Genomic DNA, 24,516 nt, shown 5'->3' on the forward strand with positions numbered 1-24,516 from the left:
CTGCAGTCGTAGTTCTGGGCCCTAAGGATTGTGACATTGGTTCCATCATCAATTCTTTATGGGTCTTTTCCACCCGGACTCAAAGAACTTCATGCAGAAGTGAGTGCAGAAGTTGAGAACATAGACTGTAATGCTTTTCTAAACAGTAGATTACAGATTAACATCATTTCCTATCTTTTTTTAAATAGGTATTTGGGTAAAATACTATTAAAGCTTATGATAGGGCTTGAACTTGTAAGTTTGAGTGATATAGATGAGTCATACCTGCGATACATTCAGGCGGTGCTCTATAGAGTGCCAAGTCTGTTTATGTCCATTTTAAAATTTCAATGATACTAAAAGTTGGTTACCTGGGAAGCCAGGAAAACCACCCTTCTTGTTTTAAAGCACTGATGCTTATGTTTATACTTTATATTTACACGTTTTGGATTTGTCCTAGCTGATCTTTGAAAGGAATTGCAAAGAGTTTCAGCCCAAGGGAAAAATGTAACCAAGTCCCAAAACCTATTAGTATGAGACTCTCATTCCCAGAAAAGAAATTTCACAAAAACATACCACTAGAAATGATGGGAAAATATCTGACAATAAAGTAAATTGGAAAAAAAGTGCAAAAAAAAATCAGTGGTGATGGGCCCGGAGAGCAGTAGGAGAGATGGGTTATAAATTCATAAAGAAAACAAACAAATTTATTTTAAAAAAAGAAATGTAGGTGATGGAGAAACAAAGTATTTCAATAAAATTTATTTTAAAATAAGGAAAAAGAGAAGATGGGCAATAAGTTAAAAATGGAAGCTTCAGGGCAAACTATTGTACCTTCAAATCATTTGTATCCTTGGTTAAAAAATTGAGTTTGATCTCATTTGTGGCATTGTTAGGGCTTGAACCAGCTGAAGGGATGTTGGTGGAAGTGATTTCTTCTTTCTTCTCCATTGAAGAAAAACAAAGAGAAAAAAGACCATAAAAACTGAATGCAATAAATATTACCAACAATAGCCAATACAAATGAAACAGAATGGAAGTCACAAGGAAAATGTCCTATAATTTGCTAAGGCACTTTTCCCAATAGAGGTCCATCTGCTGCAGACCAAAGAAGGTCTGAAGTGGCTCATCCTGGGGCTCCGTAGGCTACTGTGCCTGCTAACATATACAGGCTGTAGGTCATGAGAAGAGGAGAAATTGAGGTACAAAAAAATGAAAACGAGAGATGAGATGAGATGCAAATATAATCCTTGGTATTAAAGTATTTTGGAAACCACTGCTTTTAGCGGCTTTGGTCATGAACAGGAAATCAAGATGTGTGGTACCTATACTCACTTCTTTCTAATCATTTGATTCATAAAAAAAGAACGGTAGAAACAGGAATGTGGAGGTGGAAGAGCAAGTATCAAAGAAAAATTAAAAGCCAGCAAAAGTGGAAGAATTTTTTTGTTCATTAATTTAAAAATTAAATTTATTTTCTTATTCTGGACTTAAATAACAAAAAAGAGTAGCACAAAAGAGGACTACGTATGAAACCATGAATTCTCTGCTTGCTTTTTTATTAAAAAAGTATAAAATAACTTCCATGTGTTACTTTCAAAAGCGTCCTGCTTTGCTCTGCTTCCTTCTGAACTTCCTTCACTGGTCTCTTCTGTCCATTTAAAAAGTTTTAATGGCATTTTTGGGGGTGTCACTATTTCTAAATCCCCTTTCTACCATGTTGTCCCACCAAAAAAAAAACATAAAAGAAAGGAGGGGAAAAACCCCTTGTAATAAATAAGCATAGTCAAGCAAAATGAATGCATACAATGGCTATGTCCCCAAAATGTAGGTCCCTTCCTGCATCTTGAATCCAGCATGTCTCTGTCAAGAGTTGGGTAACATGCTGCATCATAGATCTTCTGGAAACCTGGTCATCAAATCTTCAAAATTTTTTTCCCTTCGGGTTTTTTCCTTCCTGCTTCTGCTCACTTCATACTACTCAGTACTCTTTGAAATAATATCTTTCATCATTCCTTTATATTCATATATTAAATAATTCAATAATATTCCTTTATATTCACATACCACAATTTGTTCAACTATTTCCCAAATGTCAGGCTTCCTATTAGATTCTGCTTCTTTGGTTCTCTCTTTTTCATTTTAATTCCCTTTCAGGATCAGGAATTTTGTTTTTCTTATAGCTATTCTTTCCCTGGTATTATCCTTTCCCTTAACATCCACCCTTGCCCCCTTGTTTCCCCGATGAATTTGATATACATCTGTACTAAACTGTTATCTTCAATCCTTTGTTTCAGATAACAATGAGGTCCAACTGATGCCTGCTCCTCTGATTCCTTCCTTCATGTTTGTATGCTTTTTTGGTCACTCTCCATAATTATGAGACATAGTAGGTCCCGTTCCCTTCTTCCTCTTTCATTACTAGCATATTCCCTTTTCCTCCCTTTCCCTTTCTTCTCTTCAATTCTCCAGAACAGAATCCATCTGTTGCTAAATCCTCTGTTTTTATCATTTAACTTCACAATGACTTTTGATGACATTAAAGTTCTGAAGGAACATTTGTTTCTTCATTTCCTATTAGAATGTTAGCACAACTTCATTACACAGCCCATCCCAATTGCTCAATTAAACACACTTTTCCAGGTTTCTTTTGACTCTTGTATTTATATTTCAAAGTTCCTACTTATGTCTAGCATTTTTTTTTGTCAGAAATTTTTGAAAGTCCTCTGTTCTATTTTCCTTTGATATCTGCTCATCTTTTTTAGGGTAGTTATTATTGGGTGTAAGATTATACTTATTACTATTTAGAATATTATATTCCAAGATCTTCTCTTGTTTATGGTAGAAGTTGCCACATTTTGAGTTTTCCTTATTATAGTTCCCTAGTACTTGAACTACTTCTTTCTGGTTGCTTGAGGCATATTGTAGGAGTTCTGGATTTTGGCTATGACATTCCTGGGACTTTTTCTTTTGTGGTTTCTTTCAGGAGGAGATTGATGCATTTTTTAAAAAAAAAATCTTCACACAATTATATAGTTCTTCAAAGTTTACAAAGTGCTTTAAGAATATTATCGCATTTGATTCTCACCACAACTCTAGGATGTAAGTGCTGTTATTATTTCCATTTTACAGATGAGGCAACTGAGACAGACAAAGGTTAAGTGACTTGCCCAGGGTCTCACAGCTGGTAAGTGTCAAAGGCTAGAATTGAGCTCAGGTTTTCCTGAATCCAGGTCCAGAATTGTGTTCACTGTACCACCTAATCCTAAGAGATTTAAGCAGTGAGTTTCCAGCTAATTTTTAATCCTGTTTTTTATCTGTCCAATAATCTCTTTGACCTATTTTCCAATTCTACCAAAAAAATCAGATATCTTCTATCTTCTATTTTTTTCTTCTAATCTTTTATTTTTCTTCTTACATTTCTCTTTTTTTTTTCATTTCTTTTCACTTGATTTTAGTTTTTAGGGTTTTCAGTACTTGGGAAATTACCATTTCTTCTCTTAAACTATTTATTCTCCTTCCAAATTTTCTCCAGAGCTTTTTATTCTTTTTTTTTAATCTCTTGCTTCATTTCTTATAAGTATTTATGTAATCTTTGCAAAAATCCATTTTCCCCTTGAATCTCTTCTTGCAGTTTCTATAGAGTTATTTTTGGCTTCTTTTGGGGGATCTCTAGATTTGTCTTGTTTTTTTTTTTTAACTCATTAGGATCTTTGGTTTACCTGTCACTTCAGCTTTATTTCCTTAGATGTAATATTAGGTTTTGCTCAATGTCAACCTGGGTCCCCTGGGTTTTTTTTTACTGACCTCTATCTCCCAGGGTTGGAACCCCATTGATATTTGAGGTTCAGAGCACGAAATATTTAGGTATTTTGTGGAATCTTACATCATAGTTCAAGATACCTGGAGCCCTGAGACATATAGGCTATATCAGTATGAATAAGGATGTACTATAGTGGTTTGTGATTCTTCCTAGGGCTTTCAAGGTCCTCCTTATGAAGACTACCTTGGAGCTTTCTTGGGGGGAACTCCACTCCTGATGCATCTAGACCTAGGCTACATGTGACTCTGACCCACATTTGGTTATATAGAGAGGATGCTGGCTTGTTTGCTTGCTTTTGTACTGGCTTTGTGGTTGCCACCTTTCCCAGAGCCTGTGGGCTTCTGGCTAACGTTTTCTTTTTCTTTTATAATTTCTGTAATGGAAGACGCTACCTATTCCTGATTCTCATTGGAATTATTGATCTTTAAAAGATCTGGAGAGAACTTCAGGTTTTTGCTGAAGTAGGAATGTGAGACCTGAGTGACTTACATTTTTCTTGTGTAATAGGCAGTAAAATTTTCATAACATTGTTATAATAAAATATTGAGTATTAAAGAGTTTGAATACCTTGCTCAGGGTCACATGTCTAATCTCCTCCACATCCAGAGCTCTTTCCACCATATGGTCAATTTAACATTTATTTGGCACCTACTGCAAGCAATGATATGTATTAGGTACTGGGACCCTACAAAGATTAACAGCACACTGAGTCTTTCTGCAAGGAGCCTGCAGTCTGGAAGTTATGATACTGAGTATTACTTTGTTTATTTATTTTTTTGTGAGAAGGGGGTAGTGTAGTCAAAAATATAAGTGAGAAAGATGACCTTGGGCATGGAGGTGGTTAGTGTTTTTGAATCAGGGATTTTTGCAATGAATGTGGGAAGTAAGGAAAGAGATTGAGATTTAAGATGAAACAACAGTCTTGGAACTGAAAGAGATGGATTTTCCTTTCCTTTCCTAGTGACCTTAAACATAGAATTTGAAGTTAAAAGATCATTTCAGCAGTCTAAATGAAGTTTTGGTTCTGATATATTTTAATTTTAAATGGAAGTGAAGAGGGAAATCAAGGAATAGATAGAATTTCTGCTTGGGATTCCAGGTGACATAGTGGATACAGTGTCAGACTTGAAGTCAAGAAGACCTGCATTGAAACCCTTCCTCAGATGCTTACTAGCTATGTGATCCAGAAGAAGTCATTTAGCTCCTCTCAACTTAAGTTTCTTCATCTGTAAAATGGGTATAATTATAGCACCTACATCAGAGGGTTGTTGGGAGAAACAAATCAATGAGATTATATCTATCTGCCTGTCTACATACATATACGTGTATATATATATATATATATATGTCTTTCAGTCTAATGTGCTAAATAAACCTTAGCTATTATTATTACAGGATAGATAGTAATGGATCTTCCCCTCCTCTTCTCCCCCAAGGCAGAAAGAATGCAGATCTACTCAGTTCCAAGGAGCAGGATGTTTGCATTGGTACAGATAGAACAAAAATGTTGGAAAACATTCTGGAGTGCAATAATAACAGTATTACTCATAAGCAAGTAGAAAGGGAGGCAATAATCACTAACCAACATTATGGGCCCATTAAAAACAAGTCATGTCCAAGTTGTCCCAGTGAGGCTGTCTCCCAGCCTCCTGTGTCTTTGACTGTAGCCAGCTGTCATCATACTGTGTTTGTCATTGAATGAAACTACTAAATCTTTTTCAGACTAATTTCTGCCTAGACATGCCTCTCCCATCTTGACTTGATGAGTTGATTTTTTTTCATTCATCCTTAAGATTTTGAATTTATCTTCTTGAAATATGATTGTAGTAGATTTGGACAAATATTCTAGACTATAAATCTCTTTCTCTTTTTCTCATGCTGGCATCCAACAGGTCAGTTGCTCTTCTATTTTTGTGTCATCTTCAAATTTGATCAGCATGCCAGCAATGTTTTATCCAACTGAATGATAAAAATATTATATATTACAGGGTCAAACATAGATCTGTGGGCACTCCACTAGGGACCTCTGTAATGTCACATAGAACCAGTTATGAGTTCTCTGGGTTTGGTCATTTACCCAGTTGCCTACTGACTAGCTTACATCTTTACCACCTCGTTGTCAGGCATATCATGAGACATTCTATCAAATGATTCACTCAACTAACTTTGTTTCCATTTTCCTTGATTTATTCATCTCATGACTGTTGAGAAAAAAAAGAAAATTAGAAATACATGTCTGGAACTTTTTGTTTGTAAATGTTCACTGACCAACTCTTTATTGATAGGTTGATAAGAATAAAATCAAGATAATTGGCCTATAATTCACAGACTCCCCCCCTCCTTTTAAAAAAATTTAGATTTTTCTCTTCTGTAGTATGAGTATCTAGGCCAGCTAGTGGCACAATGGATAAAACAAGAGTTCAAATACGAACTCAGACACTCGTTAGCTGGGTGGCCCTGAGCAAGTCACTTAACTCCTGTCTGCATAAAACTGGAGAAGGAAGTGGCAAAACACCCCAGTATCTTTGCCAAGGAAACCCCATGGGCAATTGGTCCATGGAATCACAAAGAGTTGGACATGACTGAACAACTGAACAAGTGTGTATCTCCACAATTTTTCAAAAGGACTGATAGTAGCTCAATGGTCATATCTACCTCTTCTTCCTGTGACCTTGGGATGTGGTTCATTTAGACCTACTTCAAATCCCAACTGAAAGTCAAGAGTAAATTTATCATCACTTTGTTTTTCTTGGATTTCAACTTTCTTTCAGCCATTTTTATTCTTCTATTGGCAGCACACCAATAATTTTTTGGGGGATGAAAATGGAAACTAAGTTAGTTGAAAGCTTCTGACATCTGTCATGCTTTATCCTTGTTTTTTCCATCCTGAGCAGCAGTTCTATTCCTTCTATGATTTTACTCTTTTCCATAAATCTGTTATTTGAGCCTATATCCTTATTGTCTATTGCTCTGGAGCCATAATTCTGTGCCCCAAGGATAGTCACATCAACTTCATCATCAATCCCTAGTAGGTTTATTTCATCTGGACTCATAGAACCTCATGCAGAGGTGAAGGTAAAAATTGAGAACGTGTACTATAATGCTGTCCTAAATAGTTGATCATGTTACCATCATTCTCCTATCTTTAATGATGGGTATCTAGGTAAAATGCCTGTAAAGCCTATGACAGGGCTTGGACTTGTTGGTTTGTGTGATACAGACCATCCCTGCCTGGAACACATGCTCTTTAGACTGCCATATGTACTGTTTATGTGCATTGTTTTATTTTAACGTTAGAGAAGGTTAGCTACCTGGAAGACCAGGAAAACCACTGTTACTGTTTTAAAGAACTGATTCTTGGGTTTATACTTTATATTTTCATGTTTTGGACTTGTCCCAGCTTACCTTTGCAAGGGACTATAAAGAATTTCAATCCAATGGAGAAATGTAACCTAAGGCCCCAAACCCAATGGAATGGGACTCTTCACTAATGGAGATCAATGTTCCTTGCCTGCTTGAGAAATGGGGCAGAGGTGGATAGAGTATGAGAGAGCTTCAGTTTCATCAGTCTTTTTTTTTTGAGTTTGTCTTCAATTCACTGGAGGCTGTCTGGGTATTTTTGACTTTTAGCTTCGAAAGAGAAGACAGACAATGCCAACCCCACTTCGGGTTGCTGAAGGAGAAGACTCTAGGGAGAAGCCGACATGAGGGGAGTTGGCAGTCTCCATTGTGTCCCCTACTTGCTGCATCGCAGACTTGGAGGAACTTCCCCTTGGCTGAGATCTGGGACTCATTCTTGGTTGAGCTGAATTACCTTGCTCCCAATGGGAGAGCATCTTTAATAATTATTATGGTATATAGTGTCTTACATGTTCGGTTATTTATACCCTTTCAGGCATATTTTCTCTGATTTTTGTTTGGCTATCACATTGGCTCACAACCTAGCAGTCACCCTCGACTCCTCATGATCTCTCACACTCCATATCCAAGCAGTTATGAAGGCCTGTTGATTTAAACTTTGCAACATCTCTTGAATAAGCCCCTTCCTCTCCTCTGACACTGCCACCACCTGATGCAGGTCCTCATCACCTCACACCTAGATTATTGCGAAAGCTGCTGGGAGGGTGGTGGTGGTCTTCTTGCCTCAAATCTCTCCCCACTCCGATCTATCCTCCATTCAACCACTGAAGTGATCTTCCTAAAGTGCAGACCCAATCATGTCAAACTCCTTCCCCAATACCCCATTACAATAAACTCCAAAGGCTCCCTATTTTGTCCAAGAGCAAACATAAAATATTATATTTGGCATTCAAAGCCCTTCATAACCCGGCCCCTCCTACCTTTCCAGTCTTCTTACACCTTATGCCCCACCACATATTCTTCAGTCCAGTAACACTGGTCTCATGGCTGTTTCCTCCATCTCTTGGCTCTGGGCATTTTCTCTGGCTGTCCCTCCTTCAATCTGATTACAGACCTTCCTGACTTCCTTTCAATCCCAACTAAAATATCACCTTTTACAGAAACCTTTCCCTAATGCCTCTTAGTTGCAGTGCATTCTCTCTGTTAATCATTTCCTATTTATCATATATATGTATGTATGTATGTATGTATGTATATAGTCAGTTGGCCCATACTTGTTTGCATGGTATCTCCCTCATTAGATTGTGACCTACTTGAGGGCAGGGACTGTCTTTTGCCTTTTTTAGTATCCCCAATGCTTAGCTCAGTGCATGGTACATAGTAGGTGCTTAATAAATGTTTATTAAATTGAATTGAATTGTATAAATGGGTTTCCTTACTAATTGCTATGTGTATTCATTTTGGAAGTGGTATTTGGTGAGAAAGGGGTTAAGCCTTGGATATAATGCTGGGCATACAGCCTCTCTCCATAATGAACAGTGATCAGGAGTTAGCTTGAATATGAAAACCATATACCCTAGACTAACAACTTTTAAGGGAACAAAAAGATATAAATCTAGCCCTGTACCACAGCTCTCTGAGGAGACTGAAGTGGACAAGCTTCTGCTCCCCTACTCCAACCTCTTGCTTCTCTTAAAGTCTCCCTTAGAGAAAGATGGGGGAGAAGAGGCTAGAAATGTCTATTCTGTTTCACTTCAAGTCACACAACTTCAAGCCTCATCTGAGGGGACAGCCTTTGCCACATTTCCAAGCAGGACAACTTTGAAGTATTGTCTTTGCTTCCAATTCCGCTAAAACCTCTGAACAAAGATAGTGACAAGGGAAAAATCTGACAAAACATATGATGTAAAATATTCAAGAGGTAAAAATAATCCCAAAATATAACTTTTAAAATTCCTAGGAATGATGGAAAATTGCTACAGAATCAAATAAATTAGAAAAGAAATGTAAATTTAAAAAGATATTCAATTGGGAGAAACCAGAGGAGGGACAAAATTTTCTAAAATAAAATTATTCCATAAAACAATCTAGGTGATGTAAAAACAAAAGAAAACAATAAAATTTATTTTAAAAATAGAAGGGAAGAAAAGATGGGTAAGAAATTAAAAAGGGAAGGTTCAGGGTACACTACTGTACCTCCAATTCATGTATATCTTTGATTGAAGAACTGGGTTCAACATGGTTTAGGGCATCATCAGGACTTGAACCAGGGATTTTGGTGGACATATTTTCTTCTTCTTCCCCCTTCTTTGAAGAGAGACATAGAGAAAAAATATTATAAATATCGAGCACAATAAATATTACCACCAATTACCAATACAACTGAAACAGAATGGAAGCAACAAGGACAATGTCCTAGGGTTTGGTAAAGTACTTTCCCCAGAAGAGATTGGTCCACTAGAGACCAAGAAAGATCTCAACTGAATTTTCTTGGAGTTTATTAGGTTACTTCCCATGCTTAGCCTTATCCGAGCTTACATATAGAGGCTGTAGGTCATATGCAGAGGAAAAACTGATGTACAAAAAATAAAAAAATAAGAGATAGGATAAGATAGAAACCATTGGTATTAGTGACTTTGTCCATGAACCTGAAATCAATGTGATGTGGCATCTACACTCATTTTTGCCTTTTCATTTGATTCAAAAAAAGAATGGTAGAAACAGAAAACAAGAATGTGGAGGTGGAAGAGCAAATATCAAAACAAAATTGAAAGACAAAACAGATTGATAAATTTTTTAAAAATTAATTTAATTTTGTTCTGAATTTAAAAAACAAAAAAGAGAACATTTCCACATATACAGTAGCACAGAAGAGAGCAGTATATAAAAACACTAATCTTCACTTCATTCCATTTGCTTTTTAAAAAAGTGTGTAATAATTTTTACTTGCTATTTTCAAAACTGTCTTGCTTGCCTGTTCATCCCTGTGGACTTCTTTCACTCTCTTCTGTGCATTTAAAATATGATTTAATCATCTTTTTTGGGAGCATTACTATTCCTAATATCTCCTTCTACCGTATTGCCCCACCAAATGAAAAGCCCCACCAGAGAAAGGAGAGAAAAAACCCTTTGTAACAAATAAGTAGAATCAAGCAAAATGATTCCAGACAGTGGCCATGCCCTTAAAATGTATATCTCTTCCTCCACCTTGAGTCCATCACCTCTCTAAAAGAGTAGGTAGCATGCTGCATCGCAGGTCATCAGGAAACATACTTGGTCATTGAGTCTTCAAGATTTTGTTTTTCCTTTAGAGTTGTCCTTCTTGCTTCTGCTTACTACTCTGTCAGTTCATACTACCAGTACTTTCTAAAATAATATCTTTTAACATTTCATAATGGTGTAATAATATTCCTTTATATTCATATACCAAAATCTGTTCTGCCATTTCCCTATATTCTCCTCTTCTGTAAAAGGTCTTTTGTGACTTTTATTTGAAATACTTTACCCCATTCTACTTCTCTCTTCCCCCTTCTCCCAGTGACTCCTTCTTTTTCACCCTTAATTTAATGTTTTTGGATATCGTGCTATCATAGTAAACTCAACTTGTGCCCACTGTCTATGTACACTCCTTCTAACTGCCTTATTAGTGATAAAGTTTTTAAGAGTTTCAAGTATTATCTTCCCATGTAGAAATATAAACAGTTTAATCTTATCAAATTTCTTATGTTTTCTCTTTCCTGTTTACCTTTTTATACTTTTCTTGAGTCTTGTATTTGAAAAATCTAATTTTCGCTTCAGCTCTGGCCTTTTTGTCAGGAATGTTTGAAAGTCTTATATTTCATTAAATATCCATTTTTCTGCCTGAAGCATTACACTTATTTTTGCTGGGTAGGTGATTCTTGGTTGTAACCCGAGCTCCTCTGCATTCCAGAATATCATATTCTAAGCCCTCTGATCCTTCAATGTAGAAGCTGCTAAATCCTGTGTAGTCCTAACTGTGGCTCAATGATACTTGAATTATTTCTTCCTGGCTGCTTGCAGTATTTTCTGCTTGACCAGGGAACTCTGGAATTTTGGCCATAAATATTCTTGAGAGTTTTCATTTGGGGATTTCTTTCAGGAGGTAATTGGTGGACTCTTTAAATTTCTGCTTTATTTTCTGGTTCTGGGATATCAGGGCAGTCTTCCTTGATAATTTATTGGAAAATGATGTCTAGGCTCTTTCTTTGATCATGTCTTTCAAGTAGGCCAAAATTTCTTTTTAAAATTTTTATTTATTTTCTTTTGAATTTATGGAATAAAACAAGCTTTTCCATAATGTAGTATAATAAAAAGATGATTGCACATGAAACCATAAATTTATTATATACAATTTGCTTTTCCTTTTAATTATATAATAAAGTTATCACATAAATTAATTTTTCCCTTTTCCCCCTGCCCCCACCCTACCCTACAGATGGCAACCATTAGACACAAATATGTGTATGTATGTTTAATAATTCTATATATACTTCTATTTATCAGTTCTTTCTTTGGATGTGGATAGCATCTTCTATCATATGTCCTTTGTAGTTAATTTGGGTATTTATAATAGTCAAAATAACTTATTCACTCAAAGTTGTTCTTAAAACAATATTGCTATTACTGTATACAACATTCTCTTGGTTCTGCTCATTTCACTATTCATTATTCCATGTTAATCTCTCCATGTTTTTGTAAGATCATTGAGCTCATTATTTCTTATACCACAGTAGTATCCCATCACAATCATATTCCACAACTTGTTCAGCCACGTCCCAGTTGCTGGGCATCCCTGCATGTCCAATTCTTTGCCACCACAAAGAGAGCTGCTATAAATATTTTAGAATGTATAGATTATTTTCCTTTTTGCCTGATCATCTTAGGAAACAGATCTAGTAGTGGTATTGCTGGGTCAAAGATTATAGGGAGTTTAATAATCCTTTGAGTGTAATTCCAGATTGCTCTCCAAATTGGTTAGATCACTTCACAATTCTTAAATTATCTTTCCTTGATCTATTTTCCATGTCAATTATTTTTCCAATGAGATAGTTCACATTTTCTTCTATGTTTTTCATTCTTTTGATTTTGTTTTATTGTTTCTTGATGTCTCATGGAGTCATTAGCTTTCATTTGGTAAATTCTAATTTTTAAGGAATGATTTTCTTCAGTGAGTTTTTGTACCTCCTTTTCCATTTGGTCAATTCTATTTTTAAAGGAGTTGTTTTCTTCAGTGAATTTTTGCACATCTTTTCCTATTTTTATGGTTGTGTTATTGAGAGGTTGACTCTCTTTTATGACTTTCTTGCATCACTATAATTTCTTTTTCCATTTTTTTCTACCTCTCTTATTTGATTTTTTGAAATTCTTTTGGAGCTCTTCCAGGAATGCTTTTTTCTTGTGTTTTTTTTTGGGAGGGGCTAGGCAATGGGGTTAAGTGACTTGCCCAGGGTCACACAGCTACTAAGTGTTATGTGTCTGAGGCTGTATTTGAACTCAGGTCCTCCTGAATCCAAGGCTGGTGCTCTATCCACTGCATCACCTAGCTGCCCCCCAGGAGTGCTTTTTTTAACCTTCAACCAATTCACATTTTTCTTTGAGGCCTCACATGTAGGCAAGTCTGCTTCTTGAGTTCATGTTTTGAACTTTCCTGTCACCATAGTAATTTTCTATGGTCAGGCTTGACCTATAGTTGGCTGCTTACTTGCCCAGATGCTGTATGGGCCTGACAGTGCTCCCCTTTTACCCATGTGAGACAGGCATTTCTTGCTGACCATCTGAGTTGCCTTGGGTAAGAAAATTATCTTACCCATCCTTTTGTTGGTTCTTCCCCTCCAGAATTCATTTTAAGAATTATTTTATAGTTGTTTGGAGGCAAATTTGGGAGAGTTCAGGCTAGCTCCTTCCTTAATTCCTCATCTTGGCTCCATCCCCTAGATTTGATGCCAATGAACATGAGCACTCAAAGAGCTTGAAATGTAAGATGAGGTAAAAAGATGTGGCAATGCTTTTGAGGCTTGGAGTGAAGGAGAAGAATTTTTCTTTCCTTGCCTAGTGAATATAGAATCTGAAATTGGGAGATAATTTCAGATTCTAAATGAAGTTTTGGCTCTGACACATTTAAATTTTAGTGGAGATAAAGAGGGAGATCAAGGAATAAGTAGAATTGCTGTTTGGGATTGGAGGTGGTATATTGTATACACTTTCAGACTTGAAGTCAGGAAGGACCTGAATTGAAGGACCTACCTCAGACTCTTACTTTATCTGCATCCTGAGGAAAGTCACTTAACTTCTCTCAGCTTAAGTCTCTACATATATCAAATGGGAATTATAATAGTACCTATATCACATGGTTTGGGGAGGAATAAATCAAATGAAACAATATATGCAAAGTACTTTAAACCTTCAAGTGCTACATAAATGTTAGGTATTAATTTTATTTCTATTGTTCTGGGTTGGATGGTAATGAATGACTCTTCTGTCCCCTAAAACATGAGATCTATTCAGTTCCTAGGAGAATGATGTTTGAATTGGTATGAATAGAACAAAAATGTCTTAGGACTGAAAGCCAAGATACATGAGGAAATGGTCTGAGTGACCTCAGCTGCCTTCAATATGTTCAAGTCACCATATTCTATTGCATCAATAGAATTTGTGGAGATGATTGTTGAGACATAATTGGTTATCTCTGAATGATTATAGAATATAAGAGATAAGTCAAAAGGCGAATATCCTGATTCTCAAAAGTGGGAAAAGTCAATTCTTTGAACTACCAGTCAGTGAATTTACTTGGATTGTTGGAAAACATTCCAGTATACAATAATAAAAGGATGAAAGATAAGCAACAATCACTAATATACAGTGAAAACAAGTCATATCTAAGGTAACCCAGTGAGGCTATCCCCCCAACCTACTGTGTCCCTGCTTCTGCGGTCAGGTCAAATATTGACCTTGTCATCCAATGAAACCTTTTAATATTTTTTTAGATTAATTTATGTCTCTCCTACTTTGAAAAGTTGATTTTTTGCACCCAAGTTTAAGACTTTTAATTTAGCTCCATGAAATATGATTTTAATAGATCTGGACAAATGTTGTAACTTAAAATTTTTTTTTCCTTCTGGCATCTAGCAGTTTATTTGACCTTTAAACTTTGTGTGTTCTTTAAATTTGATTAGCATGTCCACCATGCTTTTATTCAACTCACTGATAAAAATATTAAATAACAGAGGGCCAAACATAAATCTGTGGTTCACTAGGGACCTCTGTAACAGATGACACAGAGACATTTATGAGTTGTCTTTGTTTTGGCTGTTAATACAATTGTCTATTGATTAGTTCACATCTCTTCCATCTTGTTAGTAACAACATAATAGTCAAATGATTCACTAATATCAAGTTAAATAGTCTATAATCTTCCTTTGATCTATTCATGTAATAATCATGTCAAAAAAGAAAGACAATTAGGAATATCTATCTGGTACAGTTTATGATGAAACTATGTGAGCTCCATGTGACCATCCTTTCCTTTGGTAAAGGTTCACTAACCAATTCTTTATTGATAGGTGATTGATAGATATTTGCCATATACTCTTCTATAGCATGTATCTCCATAATCTTTAAAAAGGCAACTAACAGTAGCCCAACAATCCCATCCACTTGTTCTTTCTGTATCCTGGGATGTGGGTCATTTACACCTGTGGACTTTAACTCTCAACAGAAAGTCAATGGTACATTGACACAAGGGCATCACCAATAGACTTTTCTTGGATTTCAATTCTCTATTAGCCATTTTTATTCAATCATTTGCCATTCACAGATAATTTTCTTTGGCATGAAATCAGAAACAAAACCAGTGTTGAGAGTTTCTGGCTTCTCTTTGTCATGTCTTGTCCTTGTCCTCTCTACTCTGGGCAGTGTCTATCCCTTCTTTGATTCTCCTCTTTCCTACAAATCTCACCCTTGAGTTTGTACCCTGAGTGCCTAAGGCTCTGGAGCCATAGTTCCTAACAAAGACATCTTTGAAATGTTATCTCTGTTTCTACTTCCACTGTCACCTCTAAATAGAATTAATTATTAAACCAATGGAAAAAATTTGATGAAAGCTTATGATGTGAAAAATTTGAAAGGTAAAAGCTTTCTAAACACACAACTTTAAACATTACTGGAAATGATGAGAAAATACCAGACAATAAAATAAATTGGAGAAATGCAAAAATGAAATATTCAATTTGGAGAAAGAACAGTAGGAGGGACAGCTTTTAAATTCATGTAAAAACAAAAAAAGTATTTTATAAAAGAGATATAGGTGATGTAAAAAGAAAAGATAATAAAATCTATTTTAAAAATAAAAATAAGAGAAGGTGTGTAATACATTAAAAACGGAAGCTTCAGGAAACACCACTGTACCTCCAATTCATTTGTATCCTTGGTTGAAGAACTGGCTTCAATATCGATTATGGCAGCTTCAGGGCTTGGACTAGGGATGGTAGCAGACATGCTTTCTTCTTCTTCCTTCTCCTTTGAGGAAAGATAGAGAGAAAAAGACCACAAATATTAAAAACAACAAATAATATCATTAATAACCAATACAACTGAAACAGAATGGAAGCAGCAAAAACAATATCCTATGGTTTGGTAAAGCACTTTCCCCAAAGGAGATTGGTCCACTGGAGGCCAAGAAAGGTCTCAATTGGATTTTCCTGGGGCTCTTCAGTTTACTTCCCATGTTTGGCCCCACCTTAGCTTACATATACAGGATGTAGGTGACATATAGAGGATCAATGATATGAAAAAAATGCAAAAGGAGATATAGGATCTGATACAAACCATCAGTTTTAGTGACTTTGTCTATGAACAGGAAATCAAGAATTTAATTTTGTTCTGAATTTAAAAAACAAAAAAGAGAACATTTCCATACAGTAATGGAGGTGGAAGAGCAAACATCAAAGCAAAATTGAAGGACAGACAACACTGAAGAAACTTTCATTCATTTTTTGAAAAATTAATTTCATTTTACTTTTCTGAATTTAAACAAGAAAAAAGAATATTTCTATAAACACAGCAGCATCAAAAAGAGGGCTGCACATTAAACCATTAGTTTCCACTTCACACAACTTGCTTTTTAAAATGCATATAATAACTTCTACGTGTTATTTTTAGAACTGTCCTTCTTGCCTGTTCTTCCTTCTCAACTTCCTTCACTGTTCTCAAAGTATTTAAAACATGACTTAATGATCTTTTTTTTTTTTTGGCATTCCTATTGCTAATCTCTGTGTTTAACACATTATCCCACCAAAGAAAGCTCCATAAGAGAAAGGAGAGAAAACCTCTTGAAACAAATAAGCAGAGTCAAGCAAAATGAACCCACACAGTGACCATGCCCTGCAAATGTCCATCTCTTCATACATCTTGAGTTCATCATCTCTCCACAAGAGGGGTAGCATGCTGCATTAGAGGTCCTCAGGAATCATAGCTGGTCATTAAGTTACTGGAATTTTGTTTTTCCTTTAGAGTTACCCTTCTTGCTTCTGTTCACTTCACTCTGTCATTTCATACTACTCAGTACTCTCTGAAATAATAGTTTACAACATTTCTTATGGTACAATAATATTCCTTTACATTCATATGCCACAATCTTTTCAGCCATTTCCCAAATGTCAGGCTTCCCATTAGATTCTAATTCTTTGTCTCTATCTTTTTTTTTTAAATTTCATTTTAATACTTTTTGTCAGGATCAGAAAATTTGTTTTGCTTGCAACTATTCCTTCCCTAGTATTATTCTCTCTTTTAACATCCACCTCTTCCCATTCTTTCCCTGTTGGGTTTAAGATATATCTGTACTAAATTATTTCTATTTCTATCTTCATTCTTTTGTCCGTCTCAGATAATGAGGATCAGCTGGTGCCTGGTCTTAATTTTAGATGCCTTTAAAGAGGAAGAACAAGGAATAAGTAGAACTGCTAGTTGGGTCTCAAGGTGGTATTGTGTATAGAGTTTTAGACTTGAAGTCAGGAAGACCTGAGTGGAGGACCTGCCTCAGATATTTACAGTATGTGTATCCTGAGGAAATCAATTAACTTCTCTCTGTTTAAATTTTTTTAATCAGAAAATGGGGGTTATAATAGCACCTAACACACAGGTTGTAGGGAGGAATAGATCAATTGAGACAATACATGTAAAACACTTTGAATCTGGAAGGGATATATAAATATTAGCTATTGATTTTATTATTATTATTCTGGGGTGGATGGTAATGGATGACTCTTCCTGCTCCACAAAACATCAGACTTTTTCAGTTCCTAGTAGAATGATGTTTAAATTGGTGTGAATAGAAAAAAAATGTCCAAAGTTTGAAAGCCAAGATACATAAGGAAATGGTCAGAGTGACCTTAGCTGCCCTCAACATGTTCAAGTCACTACATCTCATGGCATTGAAAGAATTTGTGGAGATGATTATCGAGACATTACTGGTGATCTCTAAATGATTCTGGAATATAAGAGACAAGTCAAAGGACTGCACAGAGGCAAATATTCTGATTTTCAAAAGTGGGAAAAGTAAATTATTTGAACTATAGACCAATTAATTTACCTAGGATTGTTGGAAAACATTCGAGAAGTGATATAATCCAAGGATGACATAGGCAATTAGAAAGGCAAGCAACAATCACTAATATACAATATGGTCCCCTTAAACATAAGTCATGTCCAAGTTAACCCAGTAAGGCGCTCCTCCAACCTCTGGAATCCCTGCTTCTGCAATCAGGTCAGGTATAGACCTTGTCATCCAATGAAACTCCTAAATTTTCTTCAGACTCGTTTCTGTCAGGACACTCTCCTCCTATCCTGAAAAGCTGATTTTTTGCACCCAACTTTAAGACTTTGAATTCATCTTCATGAAATTGGATCTTAGTTGTTGCTGTTGTTGTGATGTCAATCATGTCCAACTCTTCATATTCTTTTCGGGGTTTTCTTGGCAAATATACTGGAGTGTTTGGCCATTTCCTTCCCAGGCTCATTTTACAGGCGAGGAACTGAGGCAAACAGGGTGAAGTAACCTGCCCAGAGTCACGCAGCTCGTATTAGCCAAATGTTCTAGTCTATGAATCTACTTTTTTTTTTCATTCTGGCATCCAACAGGTTAGTTGCCTTTTTAAACACTGTGTCATCTTTAAATTTGATTAACATGCCATCAATGCTTTTATTTAACTCACCAATAAATATATTCCATAATAAAGGACCAAACATAGATCTGTGGTTCACTAGGGACCTCTGCAGCCGGAAGACACAGAACCATTTATGAGTTGTCTGGGTTTGGTCGTTTGTACAGTTGTCTATTGACTATCTCACATCTCTTCCATTTTGTTGTCAAGACTATCATTGTCAAATGATTAAAATTATCGAAATCAAGTTAAATTGTCCATAAACTTCCTTTGATCGAGTAGTCTGATAATTATGTCAAAAAAAGAAAATGAGAACAGCAGAGCCAACAAGGTAGAATACAGGCAGAGACTTTTCTGAGCTCTCTCAAATTCCCCTCCTAAACAACATGACTAATATGGAAATATGTTTTGCATTACTGCACATGTATAACCTCTACCAAATTGTCTGCCTTCTCCATGAGGGGGAATAAGAGGGAAGGAGGGAGAGAATTTGTAAATCAAAATTTGAAAAATGAATGTTAGAAATTGTTTTTACCTGTAATTAAGAATTTTTTTTTAAAAAAGAAAGAAATTAGGAGTATCTGTCTGGTACTATTTGTAATGAAACTATGTGAGTTCTGTGTGATCATCATTTCCTTTGGTAAAGTTCACTAACCAATTCTTTATTGATTGGTGATCGATAGACATTTGCCCATCTACTCTTCTGTAGTCTTTAAAAAGACAACTAACAGTAGCCCAACAATCCCATCCACTTGTTCTTTCTGTATCCTGGGATGTGGTTCATTTACACCTGTGGACTTTAACTCTCAACTGAAAGTCAAGAGCACATTGATTATCACTTGACTTTTCTTGGATTTCCATTCTCTATTAGTTACTTTTCTTCAATCATTTACCATTCATAGATAATTTTTTTGACAGGAAATCAGAAACAAAACCTCTCTATCATGTCTTGTCCTTGTCCTCTCCACCTTGGGCAGTGGTTCTATCCCTTTTTTGATTCTACTCTTTTCCACGAATCTCTTACTTGAGTTTGTACCCTCACTGCTTAAGGCCTAGGAGCCATGGTTCTCAAGGACATCTTGGAAATGCTATCTCTGCTCCCATTTCTACTGCCACTTCTGAATAGAAATAGTGATTAAATGAAAAAATCTGACAAAAGCATACGATGTGAAAAAATTGAAAGGTAAAAGTCTTCCAGAAACATATTTTAAACATTACTGGAAATGATGGGAAAATATCAGACAATAAAATAAATTGGAGAAGAAATGCAAAAATGAAATACTCAATTTGGAAGAGGGGAACAGTAGGAGAGACAGATTCTAAATTCATGTAAAACAAGTTTATTTTATAAAAGAGATGTAGCTGATGTAAAAACAAAGATAAAATTTATTTTAAAAATAGAAGAAAATGGTTAATAAATTAAAAACGAAAGTTTCAGAGAAAACTACTGTACCTTCAATTCATGTACGTCCTTGGTTGAAGAACTGGGTTCAGCATTGGTTATGGCATCATCAAGGTTTGAACTAGGGATGGTGGTGGACTTGCTTTCTTCCTTCCTCTCCTTTGAGGAAAGACAAACAGAAAAAAGACCATAAATACTGAACACAACAAATATTACCATCATAAGCCAATACAATTGAAACAGAAGGAAGCAACAAGGAAAATGTCCTAGGGTTTGGTAAAGCACTTTCCCCAAAAGAGACTGGTCCACTGAAGACCAAGAAAAGTCTCAGCTGGATTTTCCTGGGGCTCTTCAGTTTACTTCCCATGCTTGGCCTCACCTCAGCTTACATATACATGATGTAGGTCATGTGTAGAGGAAACACTGATGTACAAAAATGAAAAATGAGAGATAGAATCACATGCAATTAGTGGCTTTGTCTAGAATAGAAAATGAAGATGATGTGGCATCTATACTCACTTCTGTCTTATTTCATTCATTAAAAAGAATGGTAGAAATAGGAAACAGGAATGTGGAGTTGGAAGAGCAAACATCAAAGCAAAATTGAAAGAAAAGTTTGAAAATTATTTTATTCATTCATTATTTTTAAAAAATTAATTTAATTTTCTTATTCTGAGCTTACATAATGAAAAAGTATTTCCATATACACAGTAGCACAAAAGAGTACTGTATAATGAAACCATGCATCTCCACTTGCTTTTTTCAAAAAAGTGTATATAATAGCTTCTACATGTTACTTTCAAAGCTATTCTGCTTTCCTTTTCTTCTTCTGGACTTCCTTCATTGTTCTCTTTTGCGCATTTAAAGCAAGGTTTAATGGTCTTCTTTTGTCATTACTATTACTAAACTCTCCTTTTACCGTGTTATGTCACAAACAAACCAAAAAAAGGAGAGGAAAAAAACCCTCGTAACAAATAAGCAGAATCAAGCAAAATGGATCCACACAGTGGCTATGCCCTCATAGTACATAATCTCTTCTTGCATCTCTAATCCATCCACTCTCTACAAGAGAACACACATCACCACTGGTCCTCAGCAAACATAGTTGATCACTGAGTCTTCAAGATTGTTTTGCCTTTAGAGTTGTCCTTCTTGGTTCTGCTCACGTCACTCTGTATCAGTTCAGACTACCCAGTACTCTCTGAAATGATCTCAGCATTTCTTATGGTGCAATAGGATTCCATTACACTCACATAATACAGTTTGTTGAGCCATTTTCCATTGTTTTGTTATCTTAGGTTGTTGTAGCAGTAGCAGCAGCAGCAGCTTCTTCTTCTTCTTCCTCCTCCGACTCCTCTTCTGCCCCTTTCTCCCTACCTCTTGCTCTGTCTCTTTCTCTTTTTGTCTCTCTCCTTTTCTCTCTCTTTTCTCCCTTTTTCCTTCTCTCTTTTTCTTCCTCCCCTCTTCCCTTTCTTCTTCCCCATTTTAATATCCGTTCATGATTAGGAAATGTGTTTTGCTTGCAACTATTCCCTTCCTGGTATTATCTTCTCTTTACACCCCACCCCCAATCTGCACTTCTTTCTCTGTGGAGTTTGATGTATTTCTACACCAAATCGCATGTGTTATGCATGTTCAGTCCTCTGAACGTTTCACATAAGAATGATGTTTGACCGATGCCTGTTTCCACTATTTAGTCCTCTTATGTATGCTTTTTCTTCTTGATCACAATTATGAGAAATTCTTCCTCTTTTCTACAAAGTATATTCCTTTTACTCTCCCTTCTTTTTTCCCATCATCAAATCCTCAGAACAGAATTCATCCGTCACTGGTTCTGTTTTTCTTTGCAATGTCATCTTAGTTCCCACTTCTACTGACACATCTGAGAGATGGTGAGCAAATCAAAGGAAAAATTTAACAAAACTCCTTGATGTAAAAAATTTAAAAGATAAAAGTTTTTCAGAAATACAACTTTAAATATTATTGGAATTATGGGAGAAATACCAGAGGATAAAGAGCAAATCAAAACATTGATCAACTATAACATTGTCAAGACAACCTCCCCCCACAAGCACTAAACAAGAAATTGCTTCTTAGAAATACAAATAAAAACATTTAGAACAGTGACAATATCTGGTAAATGTCCTCAAAGAGTTTAGGGGAAAGGAAGAAATCTGGATACAAATATATCAAAGTAAAATTGTAATAATAAAGCATAGAATCTTGTAAACAGAAAGACTTAGATTATCAGGTCCAAGCTAAACCTAAAAAGGAATCAGTCTTACATCTGATATGTGGTCACTGAGCCTCCCCTGGAAAATCTGAAGTGAAGTCCATATCTCCCAATACAGTCGTATTTTATTTTGCATTATAGAGCTTCACTAATCATATTTCTACATAGATATTCACACAGAGAGACTCTTTCACCCACAGATATTCCTAGAATCATAGAATTTAAAGATGTGTATTCTATTTTTATCTGTGCATTTTCAAGTTTTTCTGAATGAAAGAGAAACTTCTAACATAGCTAATGCTTGATTTTATTTTGTCTGTGAGAAATGCTTTTAAAAATCTGCTACTATGAGTGACAAGGTAACCTGACTATTTAATGTGTTTTTATTTTTCTTCAAATCTCTCTATTTTTTCAATCTTATTGATGTATTTTCTTTATACAGCACAATCATTTCCTGATGTATCACCCACCTAATACTCTCACTTTCTGGCTTAACTCCATGCCATCTGTGTCTTTTCTACTTGGGCTACCATCTCTCCCTTCCCCCTCCCCCAATCAGAAGCTTGGGCTCTGCTTCTTTGTCCCCCAGCTCCAAAAGGTGAATCGTTGTCTTATCTTGCCATGGCCTAGGCCTTGATACCACACTACCTCCATGCACCACTTCCACTTCAAGTTCCCCTTTATGTCTTGTCTTCTTTCATTAGAATATAAACTTCTTGAGGGCAGGGACTCTTTTTCTTGGTTGTATTTCTATTATAGCCCTTGGCAAAGAGCCTGCACATAGAACACATTTCATAAACTAATTCTCTCTGTCTCTCTGTCTCTGTCTCTGTCTCTCTCTTTCTCTCCCTCATTCCCTCCATTTTTCTCTCACTTCTCTCTCTATATTTGTCTATGTCTATGTGGCTATCTACATATATAGCTATGATTTATCCATGTATGTATTTATCATCCATCTACTTATCTATCTGTCTGTCTGTCCATCCATCTATCCCTCTATCTTTCTTGTAACAAAGAGAAACAGTTAAGCAAAACCAGCCGACAAAATGAGCCCATTTGATAGCACATGCCACCCTCCACAGCCATAGTCTGCTACTTCTCTAAGATGAAGGACATGTATTTCACCATCTGTTCTCTGTGGCCAAAATCTGCCACTAGAACTCCTTTGAGTTTGGCTGCCTTTTATCACTATTTCCACTTGTTGTATTCACTGTGTACATTGTTCATATTTCATTTTCCATCATTTCATACAATTTTTACGTTTCTCTGAATTCTCCACATTCATGCTTATTTCTTACAACCCAATACTGTCGCATTTCATTATTCAGATCACAATTGGCTCTGGATCCCTACATGATGGCTTCTCCTTCCCTGTGTGTTGTTTCCCCCCACTAGAGCGTGAGCTCCCTTAGAGCAGGGACTGTGTGGTTTTTCTGTCTGAATACCCAGCACTTAGCAAAGCTTGTTGCACTATATGGTGTAAGTTGTTGGGTCAAGCCTCGTTTTTACCCCATTTTCCCAGTAATTCTTATCAAAGAGGGAAATTTCCTCTCAAGAGTTTGTGCTCTTGGATTTATCAAGCCCTGCATGATTGTGCTTTCTTCCTTCTAGGTTTTGCTTCTTTGGCCTATTCTTTTCCTATTTTTAAAAATAATTACCAAATGTTTTAGATAATTATTGTTTTATAATATAGTTTCAGATATGGTAATTCTTTTAATCTCTTCAATCTTTTTTTCCCATTCAATTTTGGGACAGCTGTAATATTTAGGAAGTTTTCCCTAAAATCAAACAAAACTCTGCAGCTCTGACCCACTTGCTCCTAATTTTACATTCTGTGGCTCAGCAAAAAAGTCTAATTTCTCTTCCACATGACTGAACCCACAACATTTGAAGACATTTATTATTTCTCCCTTCTGCCTTCCTTTTTTTTTTTTCAAGGTAATTATCACTACTTCCTTCAAAGGCAGCCACCCCTCTCTGGGCAAAATTCCAGGTGTCTGATGAGGGCAGAGTATAAGAGGGTTATGTTCTCACTCATTCTGGGGACTAGGTTTCTCTTAATATAGCTTTTTGTGTTGCCATGTCACATCACTGATGTGCATCTCTTCCCGTACTTGTAGGCTGGGTTGAGCTTCTAACATGAGATCTCCTAAGTATCCTTACTGAGCTGTTGATGGAAGGACCCAAAAAGTCACTCTTGGGAAGATACAAGGGGCTTGGGAAACCTAACTACCATGCAACTGTCCACCTCATAATGGGTCCAGTAGAAAGACAGGGACTCCATCACCTGGCTTTTCCACGTGAATGTCAGGGCAAATTTTTTTTTATAGATATTAAAAGGTGAATGAATGAGGAATAGCAGATTTTAGGGAGATCACTATACCTGTAATTCATTTTCATCCATTGTCATTTGATTGGGTCATTTGTGGGGCATCTTATGTTTTAAATGATCTTGAAGTTCAAACTCATAATCTTTATTATACACTTTTCTCTCCTTTGGGAAGAGAGAAGGAAAAAAAAAACTCAACCTTGACTCAGAACA

At 36.0% G+C, this 24,516-nt stretch overlaps 1 protein-coding gene across 1 annotated transcript in view; it reads right to left on the minus strand.

The window, feature by feature from the left end:
- DGKG (diacylglycerol kinase gamma) overlaps positions 1–24,516 on the minus strand; it is a 258,329-nt gene that overhangs the window by 171,893 nt on the left and 61,920 nt on the right. Inside the window, exons 12-14 of the mRNA XM_027875364.1 lie at positions 19,793–19,900; positions 15,587–15,697; positions 9,359–9,469 (exon numbers count right to left, since the gene is read on the minus strand). Coding sequence (XP_027731165.1) covers positions 9,359–9,469; positions 15,587–15,697; positions 19,793–19,900 — 330 coding nt within the window. The remainder of the gene's footprint in view (positions 1–9,358; positions 9,470–15,586; positions 15,698–19,792; positions 19,901–24,516) is intronic.

Source organism: Vombatus ursinus, unplaced genomic scaffold (assembly GCF_900497805.2).
Source record: "Vombatus ursinus unplaced genomic scaffold, bare-nosed wombat genome assembly UNPS02014808.1, whole genome shotgun sequence".
Lineage (NCBI taxonomy): Eukaryota > Metazoa > Chordata > Mammalia > Diprotodontia > Vombatidae > Vombatus > Vombatus ursinus.